Source organism: Chamaea fasciata, unplaced genomic scaffold (assembly GCF_029207755.1).
Source record: "Chamaea fasciata isolate MVZ Bird 193981 ecotype frontalis unplaced genomic scaffold, bChaFas1.0.hap1 SCAF_3, whole genome shotgun sequence".
NCBI classification, from domain to species: Eukaryota; Metazoa; Chordata; class Aves; order Passeriformes; family Sylviidae; genus Chamaea; species Chamaea fasciata.
This window is the reverse complement of record NW_027094088.1, coordinates 36,778,953-36,797,563: the sequence shown is the minus strand read 5'-3', so window position 1 is coordinate 36,797,563 and position 18,611 is coordinate 36,778,953. Positions and strand designations below refer to the sequence as shown.

The following is an 18,611-nucleotide window of genomic DNA, read 5'->3' as shown; positions in this document are numbered from 1 at the left end:
ACACAACGACACAAAATCCCAAACAAAAAACCCACAAAGCCGCGCGTGCCCCAGTCACGGCCGCCGGGGACCGAAGCGCGGAAAATCAAAGAAACGCCGCGCTACCGAACGCAGCCGCATCTCCCGACTCCCGCCCTCCCAGACGTGACGGGGCCGCCGGCGGCCGCCATTTTGTGCGGGCGTCCCCAGGCACCGCCCCCCCCCGCCCGCCCGGGCTCCCGCCTCCCCCGCCCGGCTCGGGAGCGCGCAGGGCGGCGGGGGGCGCGCACGCCGGAGGGGGGGCGGTCCGGAGGAGCCGCGGGACCCCCGGGCCGCCGGCGCCATCATGTACCGCTCTAGCAGCGGCCGCTCCGGCCCCTCGTCCTCGTCCTCCTCCCACCGGCTGAAGGAGGGCGGCTCGTCGGCGTCCCGCGCCTCCCGTTTCAGCGCATCGGGGCCGGGGCCAGGCCACGGCCGGCCTCCCCCGGCGATGCCTGCCGCCGCTTGCGCCGCCGCCTCGCCGCCGCGCTCCGCTTCGCCCCGTCCGCCGCCGCTTCGCCGCCACCGCTCCCCATCGGGCCACCGCGGGCCCTGCCGCCGGTCCCCGTCGCCGCACCGCAGCCGGAGGTTGCCATCGCCGCCGGGAGGAGCGGGACTCGGCGGGCCCCGGGGCCGCCGGGGCAGCGAGCACGGAGACGGCGGCAGCAGCCGGGTAAATACTGCCGTGCACGGAGCGGGCTCGGTGTGGGTCCTGCCCCCTCGCCCGGGGGGCTGTCAGAAGCCCAAACTTGGCGCGCTGAGGTCCTTGCAAAATTACACCGGCCTCGGGCTCTCCCTGTGCGGAGGGAGAGCGGCAATTTCCCCCCTATTCCTTAGACAGACAAATGAAAAAAAAAAAAAAGCGATTTCCATTTAAAGTGATGTTTTCCCACTAGTTTCTATTGTATTTTTATTTGTCTTACTGGCTAGAGCCATTTTAAAGAAGGTTCAAAGCTGATGCTGTCTTTTCGCTACGGCAGAGGATGTAACTAGTCGTTTTCCTCCATTTAACACATTGGGTTGTGTTAGTGCATAAATACCGTTTAACTTACGAGACCATAACTTTTTAGACGGCATGTTGAATGAGTACTTTGTCTGAATTCTTCCTGCTGTCACGGCGGGCGTACAAAGAGGACTGTTACTGATTTATATCTTTGAGAGGTATTCTTTGGTAGACGCTGCTTTGTAGTTGGGACTGTGCACAGGGTGTTCCAGTGTTCTCATTTTGTCTTAGCAAAGTCTGATTTGGGCATGTGGAGCTCAGTTTTGGCATCTGTAGTGGATGGCATCTTGGGTGGAGACACCTTCGTCATAAATCAAAGTGTGAAGTCTTTTATTTTTTGCGTGAGCGGGATTCGCTCACTTAGGTTTTCTCTTTTTGCTCCTTGGTGCAGTGATTGTTTTGTCTGGTGACTCTGAGCTGTGGAGTGTGATAAGTTCGTTGTGCGTTTGTATTACCGTGAAAGAAGAGATTTTCACACTGGGGTATTCTAGGCAGTGGTTGCATGGTCACTCAACCCAGCACACACACAGTTGGAAAGAACGATATACTCGCCTTTTCCTCTTGCTTTGCAGTATGTTCTGCCCTCTCCCGTGTGCTCAGGCGTGGATTTGTGAGTTGCAGGGTGGGCTGATGTGAGGAAACAGTGTAGCTGAAAGTCAGTCCTACAAACGCGTGTTATCTTTTCATTCATTGCCTGATGGGACTCCCAAGAGGGAATGGAGATTGCCCTTTCTCCTGGTGATACTGATTCTTACCGGATTTCTTTAGAACTGCAGCCATAGAAGAGGCCACAGGTGATTGTAGAGGCATTAAAATTCAGGTATTGGTGTTATTTCTTACTGAAAGGTGAGCTGTCCTGGAGATGCAGGAAGATAATGTTGTTTTTGACAGTTAAGCTAAGCCAGGCTAAGAAACTTGCCTCTGGCCATTTGTTTTCACGTGGTATTTCACCCATATCTCCATCCTCCTTAGTTTCCTGTGTGGTACCCTTGCAAACTGCGTTACTAGTAACATCCATGATGAAAATAAGTAGCTTTTAAAAAGGAAATGTTCTTCTCTCTGATTCATGTCAGTTTGCGTAGTGGCTTGATGGGAAGTTGCATGTTCATAACTGATGGGTGGCAACCTGGGATACAGGATAGAACTTTCTTAAACTGACTTCACTATCACTCAGTCTCCCATTTCATTGTATCGATAATAGGCTGTGAATCTGTGCTGGCTGTAACAAAACTTTCAATGCTGACTGTGTCGGTGGTTCAGACTTGGAGAAATTTGATCTAGGAGTTTTGAATAGAAGCCTCCCATTCCCTCTTTAATGGGGGGGTAGGCCACCAAAAATGTCCATTTTACACAAACATTACTTTTTGACAAACACTGCTCTTCTGGTGTTATTTTACACCCTCCTGGCTCAGGTTAAATCAGTCATCTCAGCGAATTGTTACGGATCAATGATATTTTTCTTGTCTATTCTAACTTCAGAGAAGGTTTGAAAAACTATTAATCCTAGAAATTAGGCGTTAGCAGGTTAGCTAATGCTGTACTGATGAGCCAAATGGATTTTTTGTTTATTTACAGGATTACTGCATTTAAGGAAAGTCCTTCTGTAGGAAGCAATTATCACAATAAGAGATCTTGAGATAATTAAATAGACCTCTTCAACTTATATTGTGCTGATTCTTGCGTTTGCTAAAGTTCAGTGTAAGTAATTCTTAGAGTGTAACGTCCACATTTTTTCGATGGAATCTTTTGCCCCCTAACAGATGTTTGACTGACAAGTGACACTACTTCTTCAAAAGTGATGTTACAAAGCATAAAATACATATGTAGGTTTGTTTTACTTTCTAGAACTACTGTTTACAAAAGTAGCATTAATTAGAGAAAGATAAAACTGGGATTATGCTGTCATTTTCCAAAGAGTGGAACTAAATGTGATGGAAACATAGCAGACAGCAGATATGTTCGGTTATCATGACTAGCTGGAGTAAAGTTTTAGTAAAGTTTTTAGAGTTTTATGACTTAAGACCCTCTCTCTTTAGAAGCGTGATAATACAAAATATGCAGACGTGGAGAGTTACACAAATATATTAATAAGTGGGATTTTGGACCTATTACTGAAAGGACATGAATTCAGAAGCCTGAGGAAGAGGCATTTAATTTGCAACAAGAAAAGAGAACTTGAAAGAGGGGAGTATATGCATAAGGGTGGGAGATGTAGTATATAGAATGAGGACTCTGATGGGATAAGGGCATGGGGTTGAAATGGAGAAAATATTTGAGTACAAGTTCCAGGTTATTTTCTCTGTCCTACATATGAATGGAAGTATGAAAGGAGCAGTCTTGGAGATTTCTTACTAAATTTTCTTGATTCTGGGAATTGTTTTAGTTTGGTTTCTTGTCGTTGTGATAATTTATTATTATTAATGAGATGGAGTACACGCATTTCCAGGTTACTGCATTGTTGCACATTTTGTTGTGCATAACTGGCATGCTGGCAGTGGAGCCATGTATTGGATGTTGTAAATAGGGATGTTGTTAGTTTCTTAATAGCTGAGGAAAACTTTGGTGATTGGAAAAAAAGTGGAGTGACAGCAAAGGTTTGGGGTGAGTAGTGAGAAATGTAATCGAGGAGAGGAAGGTCAGAGCTTTATAGTGAGAGATTTTGGCAGACTTTTATTTGTTCTTGCAAGGCTGACACATGCTGCTTTTATTTATCCCTGCTGACCTGCGTACTTGTTCTTTTTAAAGGTTTTGTTTTAGCTTCTTTGCTTTCTTGTAAGAAAATTGGCTGAGATTACAGGACTGGAGCATGTGGGGTCAACAGAGAATGGAGAAATGACAAACAGGTATGCAACCTGTTCAGTAATGTGGTAGTGGTAACTGTGGTTTAGGTGACAGAACAGGAAGGGAGAAAAATGCAGGGCAGTGCACACATAGGTATGACTAGTGGTAGTGTTCAGTGCTCCAGATAAAAAAACCTTTTAAAACTGGAATTTCTCCAATTTTAAAAAAAATAAAAATCATTAGGTTCAAATATTTTCTTCCCTAACTGCTGTCTCTGGGCAATTTGTAGAGGTCAGTCATAAGCAATCCAAACATTCTTAATGTAAACTATTTCTTTCCTTTGTCCAGAGTTTGTTCTGAGATGTAATCATCAATCACTTCTCTGTCTTCAGTGGAGGTTATTGTCATCTATATGCCCGCAGCTTCGATGACAAGATGGCCTTGAAGACAGTAATTTCTTGAGGCAGCCCTCAAAATTCAGTGTTTCAATGGGCACAAGTGAGCCTTCAGAATGTATTTGTATGAGACACATGCACCTTGAATATGTTTTATCTCAGCCAGGCTGTTGCAGGATCATGTTGTGCTGGACAAGACAGTTGCTCTTAAAAAGTAATTAAAGTGTGTTCTGATAAATGTTCCATTAATCAGCTTAATGGAACAAAAGAGAAATCACTAACATGTTACCTTAGAATAAGGCTATATGCACAATGGATTCTAGTACAGATTTGTGCAGCAAGTGGATTTTGTTAGGTAAATTTAAGGGAATTCTTTTGCTTTTGTTGGAGATTGTGTACTATTCTTTTGATCTCTTGGAGGATTGAGCTGAACCTACTGGACGTTCTCTGGGTGGATGCAGAGAATTCAGTGCACCTGCTGCTTGCGTCTGCAGTTTTCAGCAGTAAAAGCGGAGTGCAGTGCATGACTGGTTTGGCAGAACTGAAGCTGGTTCACTGCTTCGTGTTAAGCAGAATCTATATTGTGTTGTTTTTAAAAAAGCAAATCAAGTATCTCTGTCTTTAGGCATTCTCATCTCTTTTTTATGGAACTCCCCTTAACTCTGATCATTCCTCTATTCCAGTGCTATGTTTTAGAATAAAATGTAGTGAGGTGTAACTAGTTAAGCCTAACTTACCAGTGGTGGTGTTTTGTGTACTGTGTATGTGTACAAAGGAAGGTCTGTGCAGAGACAGTGAGCTCAGGTCTTCTCTGCAGTAGATTTTTCAGAGGCAACTTTATTTAGTTTACTCTGGTTTATCTCTGCCAGTAATAAATAATGGAAGTGGGAATTTTAGACACTTAGAGAAAGTGCTTCTAGTGCCATTGGTATTTTTAGTATTATGCTGTGCTTATCTGCTGAAAGCAGCATGAGGTGAGGAAAACTGTTAAAAACATCACTGCTAGGAAAATCTTTGTTTACACCGGTTTATACTTTGGTTCATGTTGTTACTAAAGTTGTAAAGGGCCAAAAATCCAGACAATTTATTAAGAAATTCCTGGCACTGTTTTTATGCAATGTTTATGTAGCTGCTTCTCTACAAAGATCAGAGAACAGGAGCAAATTTGGGACTTTGTGACTTTCCCTTTGGTTGTACATCTTCCAAAATGGTGCTTTATGAAATGTATTTTTGAGTTGAAAATTTCTAGATAATTTAAATATAGAGCATATTATTAGCACCTGGGATGAGAAGTCAAATGCAGTCAATACCCTCCTCTTTCTTCAGTAACTAAATAAAATTGAAGTATTTGGAACAGTTGTTCATCTAGTTTGATGTTTTAATTGATCCATACCCCCAAGTTGAATTTATTAAGCAGAGCAGAGTGACTTTCCTTTCTGTAGCTGAGATTAAAATCCCCTGACTGATGGGCTTGCACTCTCTCTTCAATTTACAGAGGCGTTCACCGAGTCTCCGCTCCGAGTCCTCCCTGGAGCACAGTTTGCGGATCACCGTGGGTAATGACCGGTACTGCATTGGCACACCGGAGCGGAGGAGGCTGCCTGACAGACTGGGCTCACCCATTGATAACCTCAGTGACAGGTATGGTCCTGTGCAGGTGGGGATTCACACAGCCTGGGAATGGCTCTGCTGGCTGAGACCAAACATCTCATTAGCCCACTGAATGCCTAGGGAATGAGGGTGAGCATGTAGCGATGCTTCCCGGGAATATTCTCCCCGCCTCTCCCAAGCTGTGGTGCAGGGAATTCCTGAACAAAAGTCTCTGCCTGTGTAGCTCTAAACAGATATTTCTTCTCTAATTTTTGTCAGCTGCTTCTAAACCCCATATAAACTAAGCCTGCACATCATATATTGCAGGAGGGACTGTGATGTCAATCCCTCCGGTTCTTCCTTCCCCTTGAGGGTGGGATGTCACATGGAGCACTTCATTTGATATTTCACTACTTCAGCCACCTTCTGTTTCTTATGAACCTACCTAGTCCTTACTGAAAGGAGGGTTGTTTAGTATAAGGATAGTGTAAAGCTTCAACTTCCCCATTTATTAGAAGGAATTGTCTACTTTCCTGATTTTTGAGACTAGTCTACAAGAAAACTCTAAAGTTGTTTGAAGGAGGTTATTACTTTGACTTAAAAATGTTGCAAAAGAGAACATAGTCAGACAGTCTCATACATTATAAAGGAAGTGTTTGAATTCTTAGGATCCCTTGACTGGAATTGGAGAGAAACAGTTGTGGAGAGAGTTCTTTTCTGTTAAAAATACTGCTGTGAATGGTGAAGTGTAAATATTAGTAGATAAAATTTGGAGGTCTTTGCCTTCAGTAGGAGAACAGGTAGAATCTGGCAAAAGAAAGAAAATCAGAAAACTGCAAATAATTCTCTTTGTCTTGAATTGCAAAATTTAAGACGGCATAGCTTGAGCCCTGGAGCATACAGTTGCACTTTCAGGTCAGGGATAACCGTCCAGCATAGAAAAAAAACATTACCACTTCCATTTTTGATGCAAATATCATCAACTGTTAAAAAACAGAAAAGCTGAGAGAGGGAAGTGAGCAGAATAAATGAATTTCCTGTCTTTCTCAGGTGTAAAGTTAAGTTTCAGCAGGTGTAGAAAGCCAAATGAGAGTTTGGTTTTTGGTACTGTCACTTTTATACCTTTACCTCAGTTCTCCATGCATCAGTGTTTGGTTTATAAGTCCCCTGTGCAGTCTGCAATCTTCTAAATGAAATGAGTGTGTATGCTCAGGGAGAGTGCTATGATTGGAAGGAAAAGGAAGTGACATGTCGGGAACTGGCACTTTTCTGGCAAATTGAGGGTGGTGGTGTTTGTCCCATTGCTTCATGTTCTCAGGTGAGATTTTAGATTTAACCTGTTGTGTGGTGCTGATGCATGGTTAAAAGTAACATCAGGTATTAATGTAAGAGTGAAAAATCACAGCAGTTGACTTCTCTATTACAGAGCGCATAGATGCAAAAAAGAATGGTAAGAGTAGACTCCAGAGAAGGTTTAAAAGTGACAGATGAGTTAGAATGAGAAGAGGATAAAGTGAGACCATGTAGATTTTAATCTTTAAGTGACTTCCTTATATTTGTAGTGTAAGTATGCAAGAACTTCATGTTGTTACATTTACTTTTCCTTTTGTCTAATCTGTACTGGTTGCACTTCTCTGAGTGATGCCCATTGTCCAGAAGCTAAAAGTATGTGACAGCCAAGTCAGCTGTTAGCTTTTCCTAGATCATCTAGGTACTGCTTCTGAATTCTAAGTTTCTTCACTGCTCGCCATTCTATTTGTTTTCAAATGACACTTGGTATTTGGTTAAGGACATTGTTTATCTAGTTTTTTTCATCATGTATTTTTTCCCATCTCTGAGAGGCTGCCTTGGTACTGGGACACTTTATCACTGGGCTGTAAAATGATCCCTATTGTAATTGCTCATATCACTTTTTTATTTGGCATGTGGTATGTTCTCATCCTAATTTAAAAAAAAAAAAAAAGCAAAAGAAAAAAAGTGTTTCCTGAAGATGCCTCTTCAAATTTTGAAGTAATGGAGTAAATAATTCTGAATTTAGTTATTCTCAGCTATTTTTGTTAACTACTCTACTTTGATATTTCAAGCAATCACTTTGACACGTTATTCTCTGGAATTTGTAGGGCCTTGGGATGGTAGAGAGGTTCATTAGTCTATAAAGGGAATAAAATACCAAAGGAGGGAAATCAGGGAGGCTTTTAGGGTCTCCTGCAGCAGTGGATTTTCAGGATGCCCAAGGAGACTTTCTCAAGGTGTGTGTTCACAGGCAGGTCTGTCCTAAAACATCTGTAAGAACTTGCCCCAAGTTTCTAGGGCTGCTGGTCTCCTGCACATGTCTAAATAGGCACACTGAATGCTGCTGGACTGTGTCTTCAGTCTCCTGCTTGGACCAGTAAGTGTTCTTTTGTCTTCCAGAATCTCAATCTGTCAAAGTGAAAAATAAATCTTTTTTTCTCTCCCTGTCTTCCATCTCTCTGGCTCTCAGTATTTTTAAAACATTCTACTACTATCTGAGCTGGCACAAGCTATAGAGAGCATCCCACCAATTCTTTCATCTGAGGTTAATACAGAAAGATAGACCAAATCACTGCAGAGACTTGGTCTGCATTTAAGCTGTGTTCTGAAATAGTGTTTTTTGGCATAATATCAAGAGTAACAGTTGGCTTGAATATGAGCACTCATCTGACTCCCTATTCAAAGACTGTATATTAAAGTGGAGTCCTGTTGATTGCTGACAGCAGAACATCACTATTAATTTCTGGTTTTGTGTATGTGAATAAACATGCGAAAAAGTAAATTACCTTACACTAGCTGGAGGTCTCTGAGGCATCATGTGTGTGTAGCCTATGGTCACTTTTGCATCTCTGAAACTGCAAAATCCAGTGATTCATGGATTCTTTGTTGGTGAAAGAATTGGAATGCTTACAGTGGTACCACCTTGTATCCTCTCTTGGGAATGCAGTAGCCACTAGAGGAAATTACTGACTGAAAGCACCCAAACCAAGTCAGAGGGATGTAACTCTTTTGGACTGCATGCACAGAAAACATGTTTCAAAGAATCTTGTAAGGCAAGTAATCATTTGTCTCACACCTGTATTTAATTTTTGGATTTAAAATCTGCATTTTAGCTATTCAGAGTATTTGGAATGACTTGCTAGTTTTAAATATAGTAGGTTTGCTGTTCCTTTCTTTCCAAAGTTTGATTAAAAATTCCTGTGCTTTGTCACTGCAGTCATTGTTTGAGTTGTAGGTGACAGCTATCAGACATACATCTAAACAATTTTATTTGCACAAAAGTCAGCTGAAGGTATATGGTGAAACACATCTGTTACTCCATCAGGTGTGTTCATGCAGCTTGTACAGGTTTAGCAGGCTCTCAGAAAACATGCTACTGGGAATAAACACACCTTTATGTAGGTTGTGAAAACAGCATTTATTTATGAAATTTAATTGAGCTGTCTTCAGATATTTTAATGCTTTTGGAGGAGGTGGATATGTGTAGTTTGCTGAAAACTGGAAGGATACCATGTAATACAATGAGTACAGATGCATGCCAGATTTGTTTTATAAGATGTGTTGGACTGTTAAAGTATCTAATAAATACTCAGCAGTGATGCAAGCTAAAGTGAAGTTTTGTGTTGATTTTGTTCTTAAATATATGTATGCAAACTGTGAAAATACCCAAGAAAAAGACCTCGTCTGTCCATCTCTGTTATTCTTTGTCTGTTTGGAAAACTGGGGCTGTAATTTATTTGCAGATTTTTTTGAAGATGTCTTCTGGCATGACTTGATTTATCCCTTCTCAAATCTATAGAGGGACCTTTTGGAGTAGGAGGAGGTGGTTTTTGTGGATTCAGGCCATTATACATAGTTTATCTCAAATTGATTCACTCAGGAAAGAGTATTCTGTCTCATTGATGTCACTTAGGGAGCACGTTTTCTTTCTTGGATGATCTTGCTAGATTTTGAAATATCAATGAGTAAAACCAGCAGCTGGTAACTTTTAAAGGGGTTTAGTTTTTAGAAACAAACTTACCTAAAGAAAAGTCCCAGAAAAGTTTTTAGGCACAGAGAAAAAGGCCTTGGTTAAAACAGTACTCCTAATTGTAGGCTTCTGTAGGAATTGGTGCAAAAGTAGAGACTCCAAGAAGCTGGTTATTCTGATGTTGTGACAGTTGCACATTCACTGTGTGTAATAATGCAGGGGCTGGCACAGAAGAACAGTACCATTACAATTAATCTCCATGGTTTGTAGATATCAGAAACAGTGCTTCTTTTTAGGTATAGGGTTCATGTGATTAGTGATAGTGCTGTCTGCATATCTGTTGCAAAAGAAAATGTTGACATAATTAGTGGTCCTTATCCACAGTTGAAAATACAAAGAGGATCTGGTTACATTTGCCTATGTGAAAGTGAATTACACCTTAAATAATTCATAGGAAATCTGACCTTGGCATCTTACTGGGAGAGGCGAGGAAAGGGATTGTGGTCTGAAATATGATAGTAAGGGTTTTTTTAAAGCATGTAGTCTCTCAACATTCACAGAAATTAATCCATCCTATCAATTTTTAAGGCTCTCATTCCACAGTTTAATTGTTCATGTCACTGTGTTTGCATCCTAGGAGGGATGTACAGTACCATTAAAAATAAGTCTCCCTCTCTACCCTGCCTTTTAAGTACATAAAATGTTGGTTCTGTTTAGAGAGAGAAGTTATTTTGAAGCTGGTTTGGAAATTTCTTAGCCTTGAGTAGGAGTAAGACTTTGTTTACTCTGATTCAAGTACTTCTATTCTATGCTTTTCTTACACAGGGATGATATGGCTGATGGTCCAATATTCACTAGAGGCCTCACATGTCCTCGAGGCCTTGAGAGGTACCCAGCTCATGAAGATCAGCCTTCAAGTGCCTTCATTCCGAGGCATGATGAAGATTACCGCAACCGAGACGTTTTCCTGCACCGTTCCGATTACAGTTCACACTACGGCCGTCGGGAGGAGCTGCCTCGTGGGTCTGACAGAGACAGTGACAAACTGAGGAGATCCCCCTACCCACTGAGGGCAGAGGAGAGGGGACGAGAGATAAAGCGTCCACGGTATGAAAAGGATGAGAAGATGCATGGTGTGAGTGGAGAGCATCAGGGTTTCTCATCAGGAACACGAAACTACCGCAGACGAAGCCGCAGCCGTAGTAGAAGCCTGAGCCCGTCATACCTGAATGAAGAATTCCGAGAGCTTGACCGTGCAAGGAGGAAAAGAGAGGAAGAGGAGCGCAGTAGAAACTTGAATCATGATGTTTCAGGCAGTGGCTACACAATCCCTGGCTTGACTAACACGTTACAGACTTCTGAGCCTCGGTATACGTACAGGCCTGAAGAAATCCCACCCATGCCCAAAAAATCCATTTTGAAGAAACGAGTAGATACGGAAGTAGAGTCTGCTGTTCAGGTTTGGTCTCTGTGTGTCTGTCTATGTGCTTCTACTTTCCAAAACAGTTACTTCATGATACAGAATGTTAGTTTGATTTCCAAAACAAAAAAAAAAAAGCCAAACGTTTGTTTCTCTGTTCTTAAGAGAACAGATATCTTTCTGTAGGGCTGTATAATTTCAAACTGCATTAGAAACTTTAAATGGTTATGGCATTTAATCAGGAATCATATATATACATATATATATACACCTATATATATATATAATCTGAGACAGAATAAAATGTCTTTGTGGAAATTCAACCCAGGATGCAGAGATCTGGGCCACCTTTCATAGAAAAGCTGACTCTCATAGTACCACAGGCAGTCAGGATATTGATTTATATCCCCTGTCACAGTCTCTTTCTCGTTTCTTTATAGACCTGGAGAGCTGCGTAATGCATCCACAGTACCTCTGTCTGAAAACAACTTTCAAATTTCCTTATTTTTTTCCCTTTGGACTGTAGGCTGGGGTCAGCCCAACGTAATTTGTACCAAACATATACCAATTGAGTCTCAAAATTAGAGCAATAGACAGATCAGTGGCTGTGACTAATGTTATAAACTGACTTTTTGTGTTTTAACACGTCACTTTGATTTGCCTGTTGGATCAGTGTTGGTTTGACAGTGCCATATTTATCTCAGGAGTGCTCTGATACTGAGGATCCCATTCCGTACCTATTACTGGAAATGCTATTTAATATGGCATTAATTATGAATATCTGAAGAAGGGACTGAGAATCACCCCAATGCAGTAGTTTTTACCTGAATTAAAGTATTGAAATCCTATGTGACTATGACCAAACTTAAAGCATATCCAAAATTATGTTACAGGGTTTCAATTTTAAAATTTCAGTTCTTATGCTTGCAAAAAATTTGTGAAATATTATTGTGATTTTGCGTGTTGTCTGAGATAAGCATTCATTGTTGGATATGGCATTCTAGAATCATCAGGCAGCTTGGTTTGTAATCTTCTGTGTTCTCTTTCAACTGTATATTGTCTCTTCTAACACTTCTATTCAGCTGTGAGCTCAGGAAGAGATGAACATGTTCCTTTGTTCTGTGAGGTGCATAGTGCCTTATAAGTAAATAGTATCTCCTCTCTTGCAGCCCGAGGGCTTTTCAAGCAGTCCAGCCCCCAGCAAGGATCCTCCTCTTCTTTCTAGTCAGTCTTCTTTGCCCCAGAGCAACAACATAGCTCCTTTTGCCTCTGAAGTGGAAAACTTTCTCAAACGGTTTAACAAAGGCTCTCTTGAGGAGTCTTCAAACAAGGAGCTGTGTGAAGGTTTGTATGAGTGGAACCCACTCCCTGGGCCTCCCAAAGACACTTTGACATTTGAAGAGAAGTTTGGAAGCTTCTTAAGTCACAAGGAAAAAGCAGAGCCCAAGTCAGAGCCCACTGATCGCCATACTGACTTCCTGCTGCCTCACGAGAGGGCCAGTCAGGATGGCAGTGGTTTCTCTCGAATTCTGGGCATGATGGCTGATTCTGTCAGTGCTCAGGAGAAGAGGAGGCGTAGCTTTCCTGACATTGAGGATGAAGAGAAATTTCTTTATGGTGATGAGGATGAAGAGACCAAAATTGAATCTCTCCCCGTAGAGAAGCCCCCAGTGAGTTGTGGCAATGAGATAATAATACAGAAAATGAGTCCACCTCCTTCTCCTGCTCCAGCTGTCAAGATGGATCCTTTAGAAGAGCCAAATGCAGAGTATGCAAAGATCCACGACTTACTTAAAACCATTGGACTTGACATTGGTGTTGCTGAAATTGGGAAACTGGCTGTTCGTACCCAGGAGCGCCTCCATGGCAAAAAGCTGGCGTCGCGTTCTCCAGATCGTCGCCCTTCAGAGGCTCGCAGGCTGGACGCCTGGGAGCTGCGCCGCAGCCGCAGTGACACTCGCTCTCCTGAGTCAGGCCAGCAGCGCTCAGCCTCACCTCCGGGCTCTTTCCAGCAGTCTAAAGAGGCGTCCTCTCTGCAGAAATCAGACTACGCTAAGAGCAAGCCAGTGGGACAGGAGATACCTCCACACGCACCAGAACAGCCTCTCCCTTCTGTCTCTCTCATCCCTTCAATTCCACCAACTCCTCCTAGTTTGCCACCTACACCTACTTCTGTTTCCCAATACCAAATTCCCAGCTATTCCCACTACACTGCTGCTCAAATGCCCCAAAACTATGCCCCTCCCACAATGGCTCCTCCGGGATATGATGCATATGGGCACTATATGGCATATGCAGCCTCTGGCTGGCCCATGTACCCCGCTGCCCAGCAGCCTAATCCTACACTACCAGAAGCTCATGGTCTTCTTACTATGGCCATGTCAGCGAACCCCACACGTCCTAATCTCCGGGTGATTGAGACAGTCTCACTGGGAAAGGATGTCCCAGATGTAAAAAGAGATGGTTCTGTGCTTGTTCAGGTGCCTACCACCCCTTCTCATTCCAAAGCACCCCTTCGTCTGTCGTCGCACCCTCTCAAAAATACCTCAGAAAGGATGTCGGATGAAAAAAATCGGGCAGCTCAAAAGCAGAAGGTATGTTATGTATTCTGATATTTCAAAATATGTTGGATTGCATGATTGGTGGGGTGGAAGCTTTTTCTCTTCAGGTGCACCTTTTCTTTTTTTTTCCTGAGTCTTTCCAGTTTAAAAATAGTTTGATCTAGTTTACTTCCATTAAAGATTTCTGAGCATTTGTCTGTATTAATCTGTGACACTTCTAAAAGGTGTATTTTAAACCTCCCAAAGTTGTATGCCATCAGCTATGGCAGAACAGATGAAATCAAAAACAAAGTTGGATTTCTTTGGACCAACAAAATCTTACAGAGAAAGCACATGTGGCTGCAGCTTGGCTTTATTCTGCTGAGATTTAGATATCAAAATACCTGAAGATATCTGGAGATATGTAAAAAAATCTGAAGGGACAGTGTAAATAAAATAAAATGGTTTTTTTTAGTGATGTCCAGTGACAGAACAAGAGGCACAAACTGAAACACAGGAGGCTCCATCTGAACATGCTACATTGTACAAAATACCATGGTTATACCTGTATTAGACATTCTTAAATACATACTAAAGGATATCACCATTCACCGTCACATACAATCTTCCCTCTACATTTCTATCAATTCTCTTACAAAAATCACAAAATTAGAAGAATTTAGGGGAAACTCTACTTGGAGGCTCTGGTTCCGGTTATGCATGTTAATGTTTTCTTCATCTTATCTACAAACTAATTATCTTGGTTTGTACAATAGTTAGAGAGTAATGGGGAAGAATGTACTTTAAAATAGGAAACTGTAGTTGCACAGCTGTCAACTGGAAGATTCCCAAAAGTTGCTTGAGTTTTCAGGCTGGTGTCCACTTGGTCTTTGTTGTTAAAATAAGGGCACAGGATTATTTGGGTATGAGGGGACAATTAAAAACCATCTAGTTCCAGCCCCACTGCCACAGACAGGGACACCTTCCACTAGACCAGGTTGTTCAGAGCCCCATCCAACCTGGCCTTGAACACTTCAGGGCTGGAGAGTCCACAATCTCTATGGGCAACCTGTTTCAATGCTTCACCATCCTCATTGTAAAAAAAATACTTCTTTACATCTAGTTTAAATCTACCCTGTTGTACTTTGAAACTGTTGCCACTTTTCCTGTGACTGCAGGCCTTGGTAAAATACCTGTATCCCTTTTTCTTTCAAACCCCCTTTAGCTATTGAGGCTGCAATACAATCTTTTATTCTAAGAGCCTTTTCTTCACTTGTATGAAGTGCTACGTCAGCAAGTGGTATGTGAGCTTCCACTGCTTGCAGGAATAATAATTTCTTCAGCTGACACAGCTGAAATTTCATTCTTCATGAAATTCAGTACTTTTGGAAGAGCTATCTTGGCTAAAGGTGTGTGGTTTTCTCCTTCCCTAACATACTCTGGTAGCTCATCTGTGCTTCTTGGTAGAACTTCTAAGGCTTTATCTGCACTACAGAAATCTTTGACTTGGGTTTAGTCCGCTGGGTTTTTGCTGAGATGGCTTTGAGTATAAAAATTTGCATACTCCACTTGATGCCCCCATGCTGCAGAAAACTCAGGAGGGAATGGTACTTTGATGATAAAAAAATAGCATACAAAACCAAAATAATAATAAAAATCTCCTTACGGTGTTTAGAAGGTAGCTGAACTGTGTTGGTAGAACTACTTCAGGAAGGATTCAGGGATCCTGCCAACACTGACACTACTATAGTAGAAGTGATTGTCTAGGGAAGTCAAGATCACTTGTTTGTTAAGGGAGGAGTCTATGGTAAGTTTTAAGAGCCTTGTGAAGGTAAAAAAAATTGGGATTTGTTTTTTGAAAAATGAAGCTGGAAAAGAAACTGAAAGAACTTTCCAGGTTTCATTTTAGCATATTGCTTTGTTTCCTTCTATGAAATCAATGAAAACCAATGAAAAAAGGATTTCTGAGTTCCTCATGGCACAGTTTACCTTACTGAACAAGAAACAAATTTCATCCTGATGCTTCATGTCAGATTGAAGCAAACCTAGCTAACAGCTAAAATGGGCCAGAGTCAAAGCAGGAGGCAAGGTGAAGGGCTGTGAAGGCTGATGGAACATGCTAACTGTAGAGATACTGCATGAGTTTTGAACAGCCATTTGGCATTGATCTTGATTAGCCCTGTAGAAGATAGTCAGCTGAACCTAACAGTCTTGGGAAGTGGTGGAACAAACAGAGAAGTTTAGAGGAATACACTGCCCAAAAGAAAAAAAAAAAAGCCTGCAAACTGGGTTGAACCGTGACCACAATACAGTTACCTTCAGATACAGAGGGAGAGGGTATTTATTGTGTTAAAATACTCAACATTTTGGGAATAGCAAGCAGTGTTTTGTGTCTGGAAAGCTGAGGTCTTCTTGTCATTCTTGCAAGACTGTTTAACTTGTATTGGGAAGAGAAGAAAAATCCGGACACCTTCCAATTTATTTAGGTGATAGAAGAGAGAGAAAAACTGAAGAATGATCGAGAAGCACGGCAGAAGAAGCTTTACTATCTCAAGACTGAATTGGACAGGCTACGTAAACAGCAAGGTAACGTACATTACCCACCCCCCCCCAGCCCCTGCTTCTTTTTCCTCCCCCATTGGGATGTGTCACAAGTCCTGGTATCTAACAGGAGAAGGAGGACCAAAATAATAACAGGCCATAATCTATTTTCATACTCCTGGCAATGCACAACTCTTGAGAAAACAGTGACCTAGTTACTATATTAAGATCAATTGCATCAAAATCTGAGCAAACAGTTGCTCTTGCACCTTCTTGGTTTGATAAGCTAAAGGAATAGTAATTTATGCATTTTAGTGTTTCTTTAGAAGTGAGAAGTAGTAACTGAAGATGCTATTGTGCCTTTCAAATTTTCATGAATCTTATCTGGAGATAGAAAAGTCCTCTCCCAAGAGAGCTATTTTTTTGTGTCTTTAAAATTTGTTTGGTCCAGGTAAATGCTTAATTCCCTCACCTTTGGAAAATTATACTTTCAGGTTAGAATATGCAGTTTAACTTTTGCTTGTTTGGTCACACAGGGAAATAGTGATTATTAAATTGATACTCTGGAGGATTATGATGCCTCTCTTAGGGTGTGTGTTATGGTAGTCCTTATAGAGGCACATCATGCAGATTTAGTGATGCTGTACCTGAGAGCTAGTTCCATCTTTACAACTTTATAGTGAAGATTTAGCCTTAATATTTTATATTAGTATTTTACTTGTTGCTGGAGTTATTGTACAGATCCAAAGTCAGTTTTCCTTTTGCATTTCTGACTCTTCTGGTTCCTTGATTGGCTCAGGAGAGATGTTGAGGAAAAAACGTCGTGAGAAGGATGGACACAAAGACCCCTTGTTGGTTGAGGTGAACAGACTACAAGAGAATATTATGAAGGAGATTGCAGAGCTGCATAAAGAAGCTGATGCAGCCGACAAGAAGCAGTCTGAGCTTGATAAAGTAGCACAAATCCTGGGGATCAACATATTTGAAAAACCCCGGAAACCATCTGTGGAAACTAAAGATTCCTCGGAAAAGAGCAGCAAGTCAGAAAACGCAAAAGGTGTAGAGAAAACATCTTCCTCCAACAAGGTAAAGTCTTACAGTTTGTGTGCTTATGATTTTCTCACTAAGAGAAGAGGGCTCTGGGGAGACTGCTGGTCTCAGTCATTTACTAGAGGATCATTTGATGTCATTTGTTACCACTTCTCATACACTTGCTTTGATGGTGCATGCAGGTGAGAGTCAATGTATCAGTGTATATAATGTCCCTCAGGTTTTGTGCAGTTCAGCACCACTAACTGGTTTTTATCTTGGTTGTGCTGAGGTGTTGGTGGGATTGAACAGTATCATGATCGTGTGTAGCTGTTTGGTCTCAATACCAGGAGGACAGACTTTTTTTTTCTCTACAAAATTTCTGTCATGGCCTTTCAGGCAGGACTGTTCATAGCAGCAATGCTCTCTCAAAGTTGGGAGCATGTTGGTCTTCTCACTGGGTAAGGATGAAACAAATCACAAGGCTTAAAGGTGATGGTCAGCGTAACATGTTTTTTATGTTCATGTGTTCTCTCTTAAGAAATGTCAGTATGCATCAGTATGGTCTCTCTGATATGGTCTGTACTACTGTGTGCTGGAGGTACCAGAGCAGGCTTATTGCATTCCAGAAGATAGTTTTACTTTGAAAGTAGGATGGATATTACCATCTGAAAGGTTATGCTTGTATTCAGGAAATCAATTATCCTGCTTTTCAGATGTTTATTCAAATATGTAACAGAAATAGCTAATGAGAAATTGTAGATGAACTTTGTGTAGATCTTAGCATATATATTTTTTTGCAGAGAGGAAAATGTTAGTAGGGTAAGAGGTATAAGGAAAACTGAGAGGGCACCTCATCAGTTTATCTAAAGGGAGGATGTCAAGAGTGTGGAGCCAGGTTCTTCTCAGTGGTGCTGAGCAGGAGGACCAAAGGCAATGGGCAGAAACTGATGCACGGGAAGTTCCAGTTGAATGTGAGGAAGAACTTCTTTACTGTGTGGGTGACGGAGCACTGGAGCAGATTGCTCAGAGAGGTTGTGGAGTCTTCCTCACTGGAGATATTCCAGAACCATCTGGACACAATCCTGTGCCATGTGCTCTGGGATGACCCTGCTTGAACATGGAGGTTGGATGAGCTGACCCACTGTGGTCCCTTCCAGCCTTACCCATTTTGTGATTCTGTGTTTCCTACAAAGTCACCCAAATCTGTTTACCTTGTAAAATTTTCCTTATGCTTTATTGTGGTCTGAAAACTCATTAGGTTTCTTTAATTTAAAGACTTGCTTTTTTTTGTTGTTGTTTCTTGAAACAT

General features: G+C 41.8%; 1 protein-coding gene across 3 annotated transcripts in view; it reads left to right on the top strand.

Moving 5' to 3' along the window:
* The first annotated feature begins 312 nt into the window (after positions 1-312).
* Positions 313-18,611, top strand: part of ZNF318 (zinc finger protein 318) — a 32,014-nt gene continuing 13,715 nt past the window's right edge. For all 3 annotated transcript variants that reach the window (XR_010719974.1, XR_010719973.1, XM_066178612.1), the window contains exons 1-6: positions 313-691; positions 5,693-5,838; positions 10,595-11,228; positions 12,359-13,783; positions 16,216-16,315; positions 17,070-17,356. Coding sequence is in view for 1 of the 3 variants with exons in the window: in XM_066178612.1 (XP_066034709.1) it covers positions 326-691; positions 5,693-5,838; positions 10,595-11,228; positions 12,359-13,783; positions 16,216-16,315; positions 17,070-17,356 (2,958 nt within the window). In the remaining 2 variants the exon portion in view is untranslated. The remainder of the gene's footprint in view (positions 692-5,692; positions 5,839-10,594; positions 11,229-12,358; positions 13,784-16,215; positions 16,316-17,069; positions 17,357-18,611) is intronic.